This window comes from Medicago sativa, chromosome 3 (genome assembly GCF_051527215.1).
Source record: "Medicago sativa cultivar Bolivia chromosome 3, Bolivia_mono, whole genome shotgun sequence".
NCBI classification, from domain to species: Eukaryota; Viridiplantae; Streptophyta; class Magnoliopsida; order Fabales; family Fabaceae; genus Medicago; species Medicago sativa.
The window spans coordinates 74,112,621-74,126,405 of NC_140751.1; the positions used below are offsets into that span (position 1 = coordinate 74,112,621).

The window sequence follows — 13,785 nt, forward strand, 5'->3', positions numbered from 1 at the left end:
TCATCATATGTTTTTTTTTCTAAGAGAATCATTTTCATCATATGTTGACCTTCTCATTTTTTATCACCTAATAATTACATATCCTTTAACTGTAAAATATGTTCTCATTCATGGTTTTTTTAGTCGTTATCTCCTCTCTTTTTTCATAGATAATAATAGATAATGTGAGTTTATTAGTCTGTTAAGTTAGAAGATAGAGTTTGAACTTTCTTCTCAAACTCTTTTTGAGTGTTTGAGTTTAAATTACTTGAGCTGCTCTTGTAAACTAGTAATTATCTCTTAGACCATTTCAGGTTGGAGCTGCATAAACGTTTCTTAATAATAAATTATCATTTCTATTTCACGTGTGATTTTGGATTTCATAGATTTAGGCTTGTTTGATTAAAATGTGATATAAGCTACTATTGATAGCTGATATAAAGATGAAAAGTTAGTTGGTGAATTGAAATTAAAGTGTAAAATAACATAAAATTACATATTAATTTAATTGTAATTTTTTTTTTTTTAGGAAAAATTACCTTCAGCTTTCCTAAGTTTTCTTTAAATGACACCAACACTCACTCTGGTTTTAAAACAAACACAAATCTCCCTTAAATTTTCATTAATTAGATTGATACATCCCTTCCATCTTAATATTGTTGGGCTGAATTGGTTGCACGGGTGCAGATGCATTCAATCATAGAGATGGGTAATTGATAGCAGTAAGGTTGTCTACCATAATTCAGAATTAAACGGATGGTTAACATAGTTAAATTGAAGGAAGGTTACTATATTATTAAAAACTAAATGGGGGGTGTGTGACTTTTAACTAAACATTAGGGAAGATCTTTGTAATTTTCCCTTTTAATTATGCATAGAAAATATAACACTTATCCTAAATCGCTAATCTCAATTAAATCGACTCTAATTAGAGGATTTGGTAAATATATGTTTTACGAATTTAATTGAAATTTGTTTTCTTATTAGTGTTAACTTTTTTCTGAGAGAATTATCGGTGTTGTAAGTTAGCTTTATAACCTTAGTGTATTTAGGTGGGTGTAAGTTAGCTTGCTAACTTTTTTCTGAGAGAATTATCGAGTTTCATCATTCAAATGTATCGACACAATTTTTTTTCATACGAGTTGTACTTACGGGGCAATGGAAGGAGCTTTAAAAATGAATAGTCCGGTGTAACTTTATAAACAAACTATTTTTCCTATAATTCAATTGTATTTCTTATGAGTGCAATGTATTTTAGTTCAACAATTTCTGTTGAACTATAAACTATTATTGCATTGTGAATTACTTTAGTTGTTGAAATTTAATTGTTTGTATGTGCATTAGCTTTGTTGCACACCCAGTTTGTTTAACGTATGTAGTTGATTTTTGCTACTCATAATTATTACAATGTTCAAACTTTGAATTTGCTTACAGATTTATAATGGCGTAACTCTATAGACACTGGTGTATGATTTGTACTCTATATCATTTAAGGGAATAGAGGATCAAAGCTAGCTCTCTTAAGGTTGTTTAGCTATATATATGTCATTCATGGTTAATATTGTGAAATATTCATTATGTTTCAAAGGTACTTCCCTTCAATTCTACTTCACGCTCTTTCCTTTTTATATGTATTCCCGTTGCAGCTGCAATAGTTATCTTCTCAGTTCACACTCTTGTTTGGAATAGTAAATAAGTATTTGCAATAGTTTCTATGAGACTATGACACATCTTGCGCTACAAATATTAATAAAGTCTATTTGCGTTCTAATATTGTGTATATATATATATATATATATATATATATATATATATATATATATATAGGACATATCTTATGAGAATGACATCTTTATATGAGAATGATGAGAATGAATCTCAGCCATCAGATCAAAATAAATGGTTTAGATTAAAATACTTATTTTAAATAACAAGTATGTCTTTCCACATGCTATTCAACTTCTCATCTTCTCCAACCTTCGAAATCCTTGGTGTCTGGTATTTCTTTCTTCTTTTCATGAGATTCTAACTTCTCTGTACTACTTTTTTGCCGTCCAAACAAACAAAACATGCTTTGTCTCACTTAAAAAAAAAAAAAACAAAAAGCTTCGTTTCACTGTCACATGAAAGGATCAAAATACAAGATCTATACTCATTTAATTTCAAAATTGAGATCTGGAATTATAAAATTGGAAACGATCACCGTATACATTCAGCAATAAAAAATGATTATCTTATGAGTACAAATAAAAAAACTCAATTGCTCTCTCTACATGCAATTTACGATCAGCAATTGAAATAACAATAAAAAAAATTCAGTACTCATGTTTTTCGATTGTTCATATGAAAAAAGAACCTGATTTATAAGCTTTGTAGATTTGTTAAAATAAAAGACAAGAATTCTTACGATATTGGAAAATCAATTTTTCCGAACAAGGTGAGGGAAGAAGAGAAGATGAAAGGTTCACAATTGATTGAGTGTGGTAAGATACATGTGTTAATTAAATTGTAACTTTTAATCTGGACCATATATTTTTGATCTAATGGTCGGTGATCATTCTCATCATTCTCATATAAGATAGGCATTCTCATAATATACATCCTCTATATATAGAGATATATATATATATATGTGTGTGTGTGTGTGGGGATGTTAACTTACACCCACCTAAAAACACTAAGACTTTGTTTGGGAGTTTGGAGGGGAGGGGAGGGTTTTGGAAAAAAGGAAGGAGCAAGTGGAAGAAATAGAAGACATTGGGAGGAGAGGGCTTTGGAGGTTAATTTTTTACTCATAATAAAAAATCTCCCTCATTTGGGGGAACTCAAAAATTGTATTGGGGGAGGGTTTTGGGGATTATGGAGGGTTTATAATTTTTTTGGTTAGCCCCCTTCTCTGACTTCTGCCCACCTAGTTATAGAAACACGAGAATATGTTCACAAAACAAACAAACAAATAGAAAAATTCCATGGGGTTCCAACATTTTAAAAAACGGTTACGATTTGTGTTGTTTTATTTTGAAAGACATGGTTAAATTGACAAACATACCCTTCAAATCCAAGTGATATAAATTAGTGCTTATTGGTTTTTTAGTAAAATATAAGTGGGTGTAGCTTGCTAACTTGCACCTTAAGCTTTGTTTGGGAGTTTGGAGGGGAAGGGAGGGGAGGGCTTTGGGGGTTGGAAATATATAGAAAAATGGAAAAAAAAATGGTTCAACGTGTGGTTTTTTCCATAAAAAACGAAAAGAAAAGAAAGATTGAAAAACAACAAGTGGACTTTGAGTATGCCAGGTCTCACGATTGTTTCAACTTGCAAGCGTAAAAACCGGATACATTATGTGCGTGTTTTTTTTATTTGAAAAAAAAATGAAATTGACAAAAATGTCCTTTAGTTTTAGATGACTTACAATAAAGAAATTTGGGTTTTTGGTAAAATATAAGTAGGTGTAACTTGCTAACTTGCACCTTAGTGTTTTTAGGTTGGTATAAGTTAGCAGATATATGAGTCAGGATCCGTTGACATCAGGTGTAAGTTTTTTGACTTACACCAAATCTTAACCGTTAAATTTAATTGATCGTATGGTTTAAATTATATCCACAAAAGAATCGGAAGGAATACATATCACGGGATCTCGTTAAAGCATGTCATCTACACCAACTACAACCTTCTGTTAGTTTCGCTAAAAGGATCAGATTATAAATCAAATGATCTAGATGCAATTGAAAGTATTGAAATCCAAAAACAATCATAATTGAAAAGCAACGCTAAAAGGGGATAAAGAACATTTAGGTGATGAAAAGAAACGCTAAAAGGGGATAATCTCAAAACAATCATAATTGGATTCATACAATTGTTGGATCCCATGATTTTTTATCCAAAGAAAAATTTGTTGTCACATTAGAAGGTTTATTAGGTCTTGAACCAATGAAGAATGGATCTCAAGTGATGGTAGATGTGAGATTGTTGATGACTGAGTGGATCTTAAGCCAGAGTAAACGGAATCGCAAGTTTCATTGTTAAAGAAAAAAACTACTATGATGAAGGAGAAAGAATGAGCCGTGTTCCAATATTCAAATTTTATAATGATCGTATGATTGATTGGTTTTAACGGTTGTGATTTGGTGTAAGCCAAAATACTTACACCTGGTGTCAACAGATCCTGACTATATATATATATATATATTTCATCTGTCTCCGTGAACTTAACTCAGTTAGCAAGGACAATGCATAATATATGCAAGGTCCAGGGTTCATATCTCAAAAACCACCAAGAAAAGATATATATATATATATATATATATATATATATATATATATATAACGTTATGTTGGTGGATCTTAAAAAAAAAATTACTCCCTCTGTCCTAAATTATAAGGAAAAAAATATTTTCACATTTATTAAGAAAACTAAAATATTGTAATTTGGAGTATAGTTTCTTGTGTTACCATTGGAATAAGTTTCATAGAAAAATGTAAAAACAATTTTTATTGGTTGGGAGAGCATAATGAATGCAAATTGCATTTAATTTCTCTTTGGAAAAGATAATTTTTTTAAAAAGCATAATTAAATATCATAAAAGTTAGTCTTTTTTGCTTATAATTTGGAACAAAGAAAATGAGTTTTTTTTTCTTATAATTTGAGACGGGTGGAGTATATTGGTGGAATGTAAACCTGTCCCATAGTTATAACCATTGGCTTCATCATAAAAAGAGAAAGAAGCTATAACCTTGATTGTTCCTAATATAGTCATAACTAAGGAAAATTAAACTCTCCATTGCATCTCTACATACATTCTAGCCAATATAGTGCAAATGCCCTTCTTAAATAAAATACAAAATGATCACATTAATTTTTTGACTTATATGTATTGTCATTTACTTCTCAAAGAAACCGTGTTACCATTAGTAGAAAACGTGTTATCTCAAAACCTTTTTTATAGGATGTTATCTTTTTTTTCTTAGGCATGATAGGATGTTATAAAAAAAGTCATATATTGTACAACACAATTTACCTTTTTCTAATAGAAAACAAAAACTAAACAGATTTTCTGTATGTGTGTTGTGTCCATGGAAAGAGAAAAATTAATGAATAAGAAAAATCACTAAGGTTACATTGTTTTAAGGAAATCAAATCAAATTACTAGTACAATATTTTACACCTACTACAAGCCCTAGTAAGAATATATCACTATATAAGCAGCACAAGCCATTCTCACATTCCCATAACCCAAATTCAATTTTCAAAGATGAAAATGAATCACATTATTGTTTTCTTTTTTGTTCTCTTCTCATTATATACCTCCCATGTTTCTTCTTCTGCCAATGATTTCTGTGTAGCAAACTTGCTCAACAATCCAGACACTCCTTCAGGCTATCCATGCAAATCACCAACAGTTGATGATTTTGTGTTCTCTGGCTTTGTACCTGGAAACATAAACAAAGATTTTAATGTAAAATTAACCAAAGCATCTGTCATTGAATTACCAAGTCTCAATGGACTCGATGTCTCTGCGGCAAGAGTAGACATTGGTGTAAATGGATCTGTTCCGATGCATACTCATCCCGATGCAACTGAATTACTAATCATGGTTCAAGGTAAAGTTACAGCTGGTTTTATTAACCTTACAGAAGTTTATGTCAAAGATCTTAAGCTTGGTGATATTATGGTTTTTCCTAAAGGACTAATGCATTTTGTTGTTAACTCTGGTGCTGGAGAAGCTATTGCCTTTGCTACTTATAGTAGCTCAAAGCCTAGCTTTCAGTATCTTGATTATGTATTATTTAGAAACAACTTACCTACTTCTATAATTGCACAGACTACTCTTCTTGATGTTTCACAAATTAAGAAGCTTAAGGCTCGGTTTAACGGCACTGGCTAGGATTTCTTATGAATATTGACTTCTATGTAACCAAGTGTGTTTGGTTATTATGTTTCTATGTCAATTTTCATATTAATAATACAAGAAGTTAGGATGGTTCTTATCTAATCTCAATGGTTTTTACTATGGTTCTTATTCTTATTTTCATATAATCTGTTAACCGCAGAGATGAAACTTAACTATATAATCAAAAAGATATTGATAGATTGACATGATACAATAAAAACGTAGCACACATAATGTCAATCTTCTCGAATTAGCTAAAACCAATTTAATTGTCATGTTTTTTCCGTCTGCTAATTCGAGTTTAGATTCAGATTGAGAACCATTTACCGAAATCTGCCAGTCCTGAATGTTCCTTGACATTATAATTGTCATGGTTGAATGGCTGATTGTTCCATTCCTTGTAGCTTAAGATAGATTGCCTCAATAAGGATTTGAATGTTTTTATACCGATGCATTGAAGCAAGATAAGATGAGATCGCATAAACTAATCAAAATGTCATTGAAAAAACCTGTAAATTTTACTGTGCTGGAAAGTTTTGCCTAAAGTTTATTAAAGCTATATATTTACACTAAAGGATGGTTGACTGCTATGCAACTAAATAGACCAGCTTTTAAGCCAAAATGACTCTTGATGAAATTTTGAATATCATTTCCAACACAATGATTTTCGATCTGTAAGAACAATCAACCTTATCATCGTTATTTTATATGTCATAACTTATGATATTATGCCTAGAATTGTTATCTGTACATGAATGAAGAAAGCATGAGACACTATTCTCAATGTTAAGAAGCTCAAAACAGAATATCATTTCCCAAATTATCTTCAAAAAGGGCAACGTTGTTTCTCATGTATGAAAAAATCAGTTTCTAACATTGAGAACATATCACTATCAGAGTTGACTTTATGTTTTGATCGTTGTTTCCCGGTGATTTGATTTCGTATTGAAATGAAATCTATTACTTTTAGTCTACCTAATCTAGCAACTTTGATTTCTATAGCAGTGATTTTTATTTTTTAGGTTAATTTGATGGATTGAATGATCTGTTTTCATTTTTGCAATTTTAGATTCTTCCCAAAGCAAATACTTTCATGTGTGAGTTCATTGCAGCACAATTACGTAGGTCTCTCTCCCTCTCGCTCATGTTTCCTTCTCAAACTCATCATCATTTCCAATTATTTTCCTTTATTTTGAAATATTTTTGCCTAGTAGCTAATTCTCCAATGTGTTCATCCACTTGGTCTTATTTTGCTTTTGATAACAAGTTATAGATTCTGTTTTGGTGCTATTTAATCGTAAATCCCTTGATTTGTTGTTGGAACAATTGAAGTTCCGGTGTGAAGATTGAGAGAATGATTGTGATGAAATAGAACAATGAGAAAAATTAAAATCTTATTAACAAGGGATGGAAGTGAATGGAATTAAATAGTGAATCATGATAGGGTTGCTTATATAGAAAGCAATTCAACTAACTATCTCAACAAACTAGCTAACACCTCTTACTTGTTCAACAAGTCACTAACTAAAAACTGTTATGTAAACAATATAGATTGATTCACCAATCAATTCACACATTACTTGTATTACAAGTCATTATTCTTAAACATGATAGTCAATAATTCGTTTTTATCTTTATGCTTTTGCAATGTTCTAGTTATACGCCACATTCTAGATTTCATCGAGTTATATGGCTTCTCAGTTAGCATCAAGAAAAATATACCACATAAAGAGCTACAAGACAGAAGAACTATAATCATAATGCTGTTAAAAAGGTCTTTGATGCTATTTTTTTCTGCAGTTTCCACTAACCTGCCAAATAGCAGAAAATTGTTTGCAACTTCCTTCCTCTGTCAATTGTATTTCAGTAAGTTCGCTCATAATAGTATTTCAATTTTCTTTTTACGGATATAAATTTCATTTCTGAACAATAAAATTTATACGTTTGATAATTCAACGTACGCTTCCAGACTGATAAAAACTTCTGAGCCTTAATAAAACTTATATGCAAGTCATGTAATTTTGAGGAATATCACGTGAAAAACTTGGATACAAGGAAACTAACAAAATTGTTTATTTATGTACCAAAACATATCCAGATATCATACATACAGCGTCATACTCAGCGACATTAAAAGAGTAGCAAGTTGTTGGTAACGTCGTAGCCCAACTTCTCCAAATTGGGCTTTACTGCAAACTGAACCATGGGTGGCGGCCCACATGCCAACGCCAATGTATCTTGAGAAGCCCGTGGAACATGTTGCTTCAAAATACTTTCAGTAATGAACCCCACACTATATTCCCACCCTTCTCTTTTACTTTCTTGTACCACATACCACACTTTGAATCGTTCATGCTTCTTAGCCCATGAATCCATCTCTTCCCTCAACAATATATCATCCTCGCTTCGATTAGCATACACAACATGCATTTCAGTTAGATCTTCTGGGTCTTTTAGAATCGCTTGAACCACTTGGTAAATTGGTGTTATCCCACTTCCACCGGCTAACATGGCTAGTCTCTTTGCAAACTTGTGCTTACCGTGAACCATAAAGTTTCCTCTACCCGTATACTCTATGTGTCCTAATGGACCTTTTATATCCAAGGATGAGCCAATAGGCATTGAATCCAAGTGTTGAGACATTAGGCCACCATTAGGGAACTTTGGATGCACCCCTTTTAAGTAAATCTTAACCACTAGATCAAAGTGTCCCTTTTCATCTACACTGCTTGTTGGAGTGTAAGCTCGCATGCATAACTTCTCATCAATAGTAGCGCATAAGAATATGTGCTTCCCCACGGGTAATCCCAAGAGTTGTTCTTCGTAAGGTAATGCAAAACGAAAGAGCCTAACGTCGTGAGAGATTGACTTTTTAAAGAGAAGCTTGCATGAGGTTTTCTCATGTGGGTTTATAGCTACGCTACACAAGGGTGTATCTTTAAGCATTTCCTTGATGGGGGCCAAATTATTGGCATCATTGTGCATTGAGTTATTTGGTGACGAATTGGAGGAGTGACTGCCACTGGTTATGAGTTCACCTATTCGATACTCCTCAATCATTTTCTTGGCTTTGTCAGAGTGGATGGCTTCGAACTCCTCTGTACAATCGGTGCCAGCATTGATGAGGATGCTATCTGCGCCACCAGGGTGATCTTTGATGAAGCGTGTGCAGTCATAGACGTGGCCGTGGACAATGATCCATGCTGATTCAGCGTTATTATGTTTTTTCACTTCAGAAATAGTGTAGGTTTTTGAGCTAGTGATCATGAAGGGTGAAGAGAGACTCTTCTTGAGGATTGAGTTAGAATCTGATGATTTTTCCAACTGTCTTTCTTTTGCCATCCAGCCACCTGATTGGTTCCCTGGTTGAGTTGGGTGCTCGAACAATATTCCAATCTCACCCTTGTTAGCTTTGCATAAACTTGATTTCACTTTGAACCAGCAGTTATTCATCATGCCCTGAACAAATGCATAGTAAAAGCTTGTTAATTCAAATACTTTATTAAAGCAAAGTTTTAATGTGATTTACTCCCTCTGGTCCTATATATAAGTAGGAAAATTGAGTCAATAAAAATTTATATATTTAAATCAAATTTTAGACCAAATGCATTAACTTTAGTTACGGTAGCTAGTAGTATTAAGTGATAAGTTTGGGGTATGTGTACTTGCCATGAGATTCCAAATGAGGTTCTCAGGTTGGGTGTTGAGGGACTCATCCCAAGCTCGTACAGCAATATCCTTGGCTCCTAGAAGGTCCAACACTTCAACCTCCAAGGACCAAAAGCACCAGCACCAGTACTTACCGTACTTGTTTGGTTTTTCTGAATGGTCTAATGTGCATACCTGCCAAGTTTCACCACCGTCCATTGTTACTTCAACACGTGTCACCTTTCTACCACCCCCTGCACAGTCATCAATAGTTGAGGTTACTCTCTTTGTTTTCAAAATCAAATACAGGTAGGGACTATACAATCTTGCAAGTGGTAACTACTACAATTCTGCATGGTCAAAGTACGTTATATATATATCAACTCTAATATATCACAGTTCGGCACTAGAAACTAACTAGTACATACATATACATAATATTTTTTATGAAACTTTAATAAATAAGATTAAAATCTAAGGGTGATTATTATGCCATGTCATTCTTGAATTCATCAAGAAAATCCATTCTTGATATCTAGCATTTTCCATACATATATATAAGACAAACACCAATTAAGTTCCAATTTGAATCTGCAACCATAACATATCAATACTTTCCCTTTCGGATACTGCTGGTTTGTGTTAAAAAAATTAATAGTATATTGATACATAGTTGAGTAAAAAAAGGACCTAGTTGCCAACAACAAGTGTCCCATATATATATACACACACACACTAGTATAGTATTAATTTTAAATTGCAGACAGGGACAGCTTAAAAACCATCCTCTTTAAAAATAATTGTCCACTTCGTAAAAGTTGAAATTAGACACAGATTTAAATTTTGGGGAGCCAAAAGTGATTATGAAACATAATAAAATTGAGTTTAGACTTTAGACTTTAGAGAAGAGAATTGATTTTGACTAAAAGTTAGGACCTTAATCTTTGGGAACAATCAAAAATGATTTTCCTCTAGTTGCAATAGTATAAAACTCACCTGAATATGCATAGCCTCTAAGTAAATAAGGCATCTGAGTAGTGCATGAGTTGATAGGCAGTATTTCATCATGGCACGGTGATGTTATCACAGAGTTTACATTCAACTCGTTTATAATATACTCCGGCTTATACCACCAAGCTGAAAAATAAAATTACATTACACAGATTAATCGCACTTATATAAAAATGTCTTGTAAATACAGTTCAATTGATAACTACAAAGACGATGATATGTATAGGTCGTTCGAACCAAAATAAATTACCTTCAGCATTGGCAAGCTCAGCATCAACATGAGAAGGAAGTACTCTATTATCATTGTAGTGATAATAGTTATCAGATTGTTGAGAAGTAACAATAATACGCTTCAACCATTTCACCATTCTTCCTCCAATGAAACCAGGTATTATAATTCTAACAGGAAAACCATGATCAGGTGTTAAAACGTCACCGTTTTGCATATATGCAAGAATTATATCACGTGAAGGATCCAATGCAACCTCCCTTGTGATACTAGTTCCATATTTGGACCCACCGCCACCTGGCAGTTCCTCAGCACCTTCAAAACATACATAGAAAGCTCCACTGTTACGGTTCAAGATGCCACAACTCTTGAGCACGGTGCACAAAGGTACACCGCGCCACACTGAAGTGGAGATACCAGCTGCACCCCAGTTAAAACCAATGCTTTGTTTTATCATGTTCTGTTCCTTGCGCCGGTTACCCGCGCATACGAGAGTAACCGGGAATTCATGACTTGGGAAGTCGTCGATTAATTGGGCCATCGTGAATTGGGTCGGGTTTTTTACCAGACCTGATACTTCGATGGTCCAACTATCCCATTGTGCTTTTGGGACAGGTCCGTGGTTGCGGACATAGTGGAGTGGGACAGGTGTGATGAAACCATGCTGTATTAGTTCTTGGAGTGGTGGCTCTGAGTTGAAGGGGTGTTTGCCTGTCAGACGGAGCATTGAGGTGTTCCGTTTAATCCATTGATCAGAGGTCCCAGCATCGCGTGGATCAAAGATCGACGGTTCTAGTTCTTTGGTGGTTTGCTTTGATTTCATAATGAGGTCGTTATTGAAGTTTTGAATCTCCTTCTCTTCGTCTTCGTCTTCCTCTTCGCTTAAGGAATGATAATTATGAAATGGCAATGGCGGTTGAGGAGATTTATTGAAATGCATGACATCTGGGGTTGACCTGAAAGTGTGGATTGGACCTTTTTCAAGGCCTGTCCAGATGCGATTATCTACAGAAGCCGCCATTGAAGAAAATTGGTTGATGAATGATGAGGTAATAGTAGTGATGAATGAGAGTAGTTGATTTTTGGATATGGAAGAGGTGAATTGATTTTGAGCGGGTAATGATGGAGTGAATGAGGGAATATATATAGAGAAGTATATGGGATTGGATTATGGGACAGAGACGTGACAGCTATACACAGAAAGGTCTTCAAATTGATTTAATTAATTGCTACTCCCTCTGGTCACTATTATAAGCAAAAATTCCTTTTTAGATTCATTCAATAAATGATGTATGTAGTCTATATATAGACCACATACATCATTTATTGAATGAACCTAAAAAATCAACTTTTGCTTATAATAGTGACCGGAGGGAGTACTTTGCAAGTAAATTATATTATATTTATTGATTGATTTTACTCCCTCCGTCCCTTAATGTAACCCCCCTTTGCATTTTTCACATTTCTTAAGAAAAGTTGTCAGTGTAATTAATGTGTCTGTTTTGTGTATTAATATTACCAAATTGTCCTTTGTTTGTATGTGTATTAAAGTTGACTATTCATATTTCAAGACAGGTTAGTATTATTAATTAGGGGTATGTTTAGGAAAAAAGTAATAAATGCATCTAGTAATTTGAAAAGGGGGTTACATTTAGGGACAAAAATAAAATCAAATGAGTGGTTACATTAAGGGACGGAGGGAGTATTAAATTAGATTTGATTAGTCCCCACACAACACATCGCTAAAAAAAATGATTGTTGTTTACACTTTTGTGTAACAGTCCCTTGGTTGGACATGTATTCAAATTAAACCAGGCAGCTCAATCCACAGAATGAAGGTCATTCAAACTTCTAACAGCAATTTTTCAAGCACACATTTGGATGAGAGAAATTAACCATTAATCAACAAAGAACTCATAGTCATTTCATAAAGTTTAATTTTCATACTCAGACATTTCTTGGACTGTTGGGTGTTTGAATTTATCCGACTAATTTCTTTCCTTTTTTATTTTTTTTGTGCTCTTCTGATAGTGGGTCGAAAAGGTCTAAGTTGCGGATACTTTAGGACGTTATAATGGATGTCAAAGATCTTAATTAGGTAGGTTTTATTAGCTCACGTATCTATGCATGATTTCGGAAAATTACAAAGAAAGACAAAAGAATTACACACACATCGATTTGAGTTGATCTGAATTTGAACCTCTTAAACAAGATCTTGAGTTCGAATGTTAAAGATAAAAAAAATGTAGTTAAAAGGAAAAGTCTCCCTAAAAGCAGCCAACCAGTTTCCCAACAATATAAATTGTTGGTAAAACCACCAATAACATGGTTAAAAATGTTGATAAAAACACCAATAACATGGTTAAAAAAACCATGGAAGAAAAGTCCCGCTATATATGTTGCATTTTGTGATTGTTGGATATAAAAACTCACAATTTTCCGGTAATTATCTAGCTAAAAGATCTGACCAAGTGAAACAAATTCATGAACTTGTTAAAGATCGGGTGCCTCCAAGATTCCTTAAATTTTTAAGGTACAAATCAAGATTCCTTTAATTGATCGGTATATACCCTGATAAAATAAAAAAGAGTGTGTTGGATCCTCACTCGGTTGAATCATCACATTTGATTAAGAGCAATCATAAAATTAAAATTAGATCGAACATCACATCTTCATCCAAAATTCTAAGGTATCACATACACAGTGGCGGAGCCATGAATTATAGAGCCTGGGCAAAAATTATAGAGCTATGAATTCTTGTGCGCGCGTGTGAAAATGTTGAGTTTGCCCAAATTTTTTTTTTTTTAAGTGGGTTAATGGGCTACTGGGTTAGGTCAAATATAAAGAAAGTATCGATTGAACCCGGGTGAGTGCTCAGGCTCGCCGGGTGGTGGCTCCGCCCCTGCACATACATGAACTCTCTCGCTTATATGTTGTTGAACATAAATTATTTCAACAAATCTAAGACGTTTAACTCGTATTATGAGAAATGATATTTGCACGACCATTTTGTAACAATTTGTGCGACA

At 33.5% G+C, this 13,785-nt stretch overlaps 2 protein-coding genes across 2 annotated transcripts; one reads left to right on the forward strand and one right to left on the reverse strand.

The window, feature by feature from the left end:
• The first annotated feature begins 5,133 nt into the window (after nucleotides 1-5,133).
• On the forward strand, nucleotides 5,134-5,970 carry LOC146940086 (auxin-binding protein ABP19a-like). The gene has a single exon (XM_085753700.1). The coding sequence runs from the start codon at nucleotides 5,230-5,232 to the stop codon at nucleotides 5,860-5,862; it is 633 nt and encodes a 210-aa protein (XP_085609826.1). The 5' UTR covers nucleotides 5,134-5,229; the 3' UTR covers nucleotides 5,863-5,970.
• Nucleotides 5,971-7,917: 1,947 nt separating this feature from the next.
• LOC146940087 (inducible nitrate reductase [NADH] 2-like) lies at nucleotides 7,918-11,874 on the reverse strand. The gene is made up of 4 exons (XM_085753701.1): nucleotides 10,778-11,874; nucleotides 10,513-10,653; nucleotides 9,538-9,770; nucleotides 7,918-9,327 (listed from the first exon to the last, which is right to left on the reverse strand). Exons 1-4 carry the CDS (start codon nucleotides 11,775-11,777, stop codon nucleotides 7,999-8,001), a joined length of 2,703 nt encoding a protein of 900 aa, XP_085609827.1. The 5' UTR covers nucleotides 11,778-11,874; the 3' UTR covers nucleotides 7,918-7,998.
• Nucleotides 11,875-13,785: the final 1,911 nt, after the last annotated feature.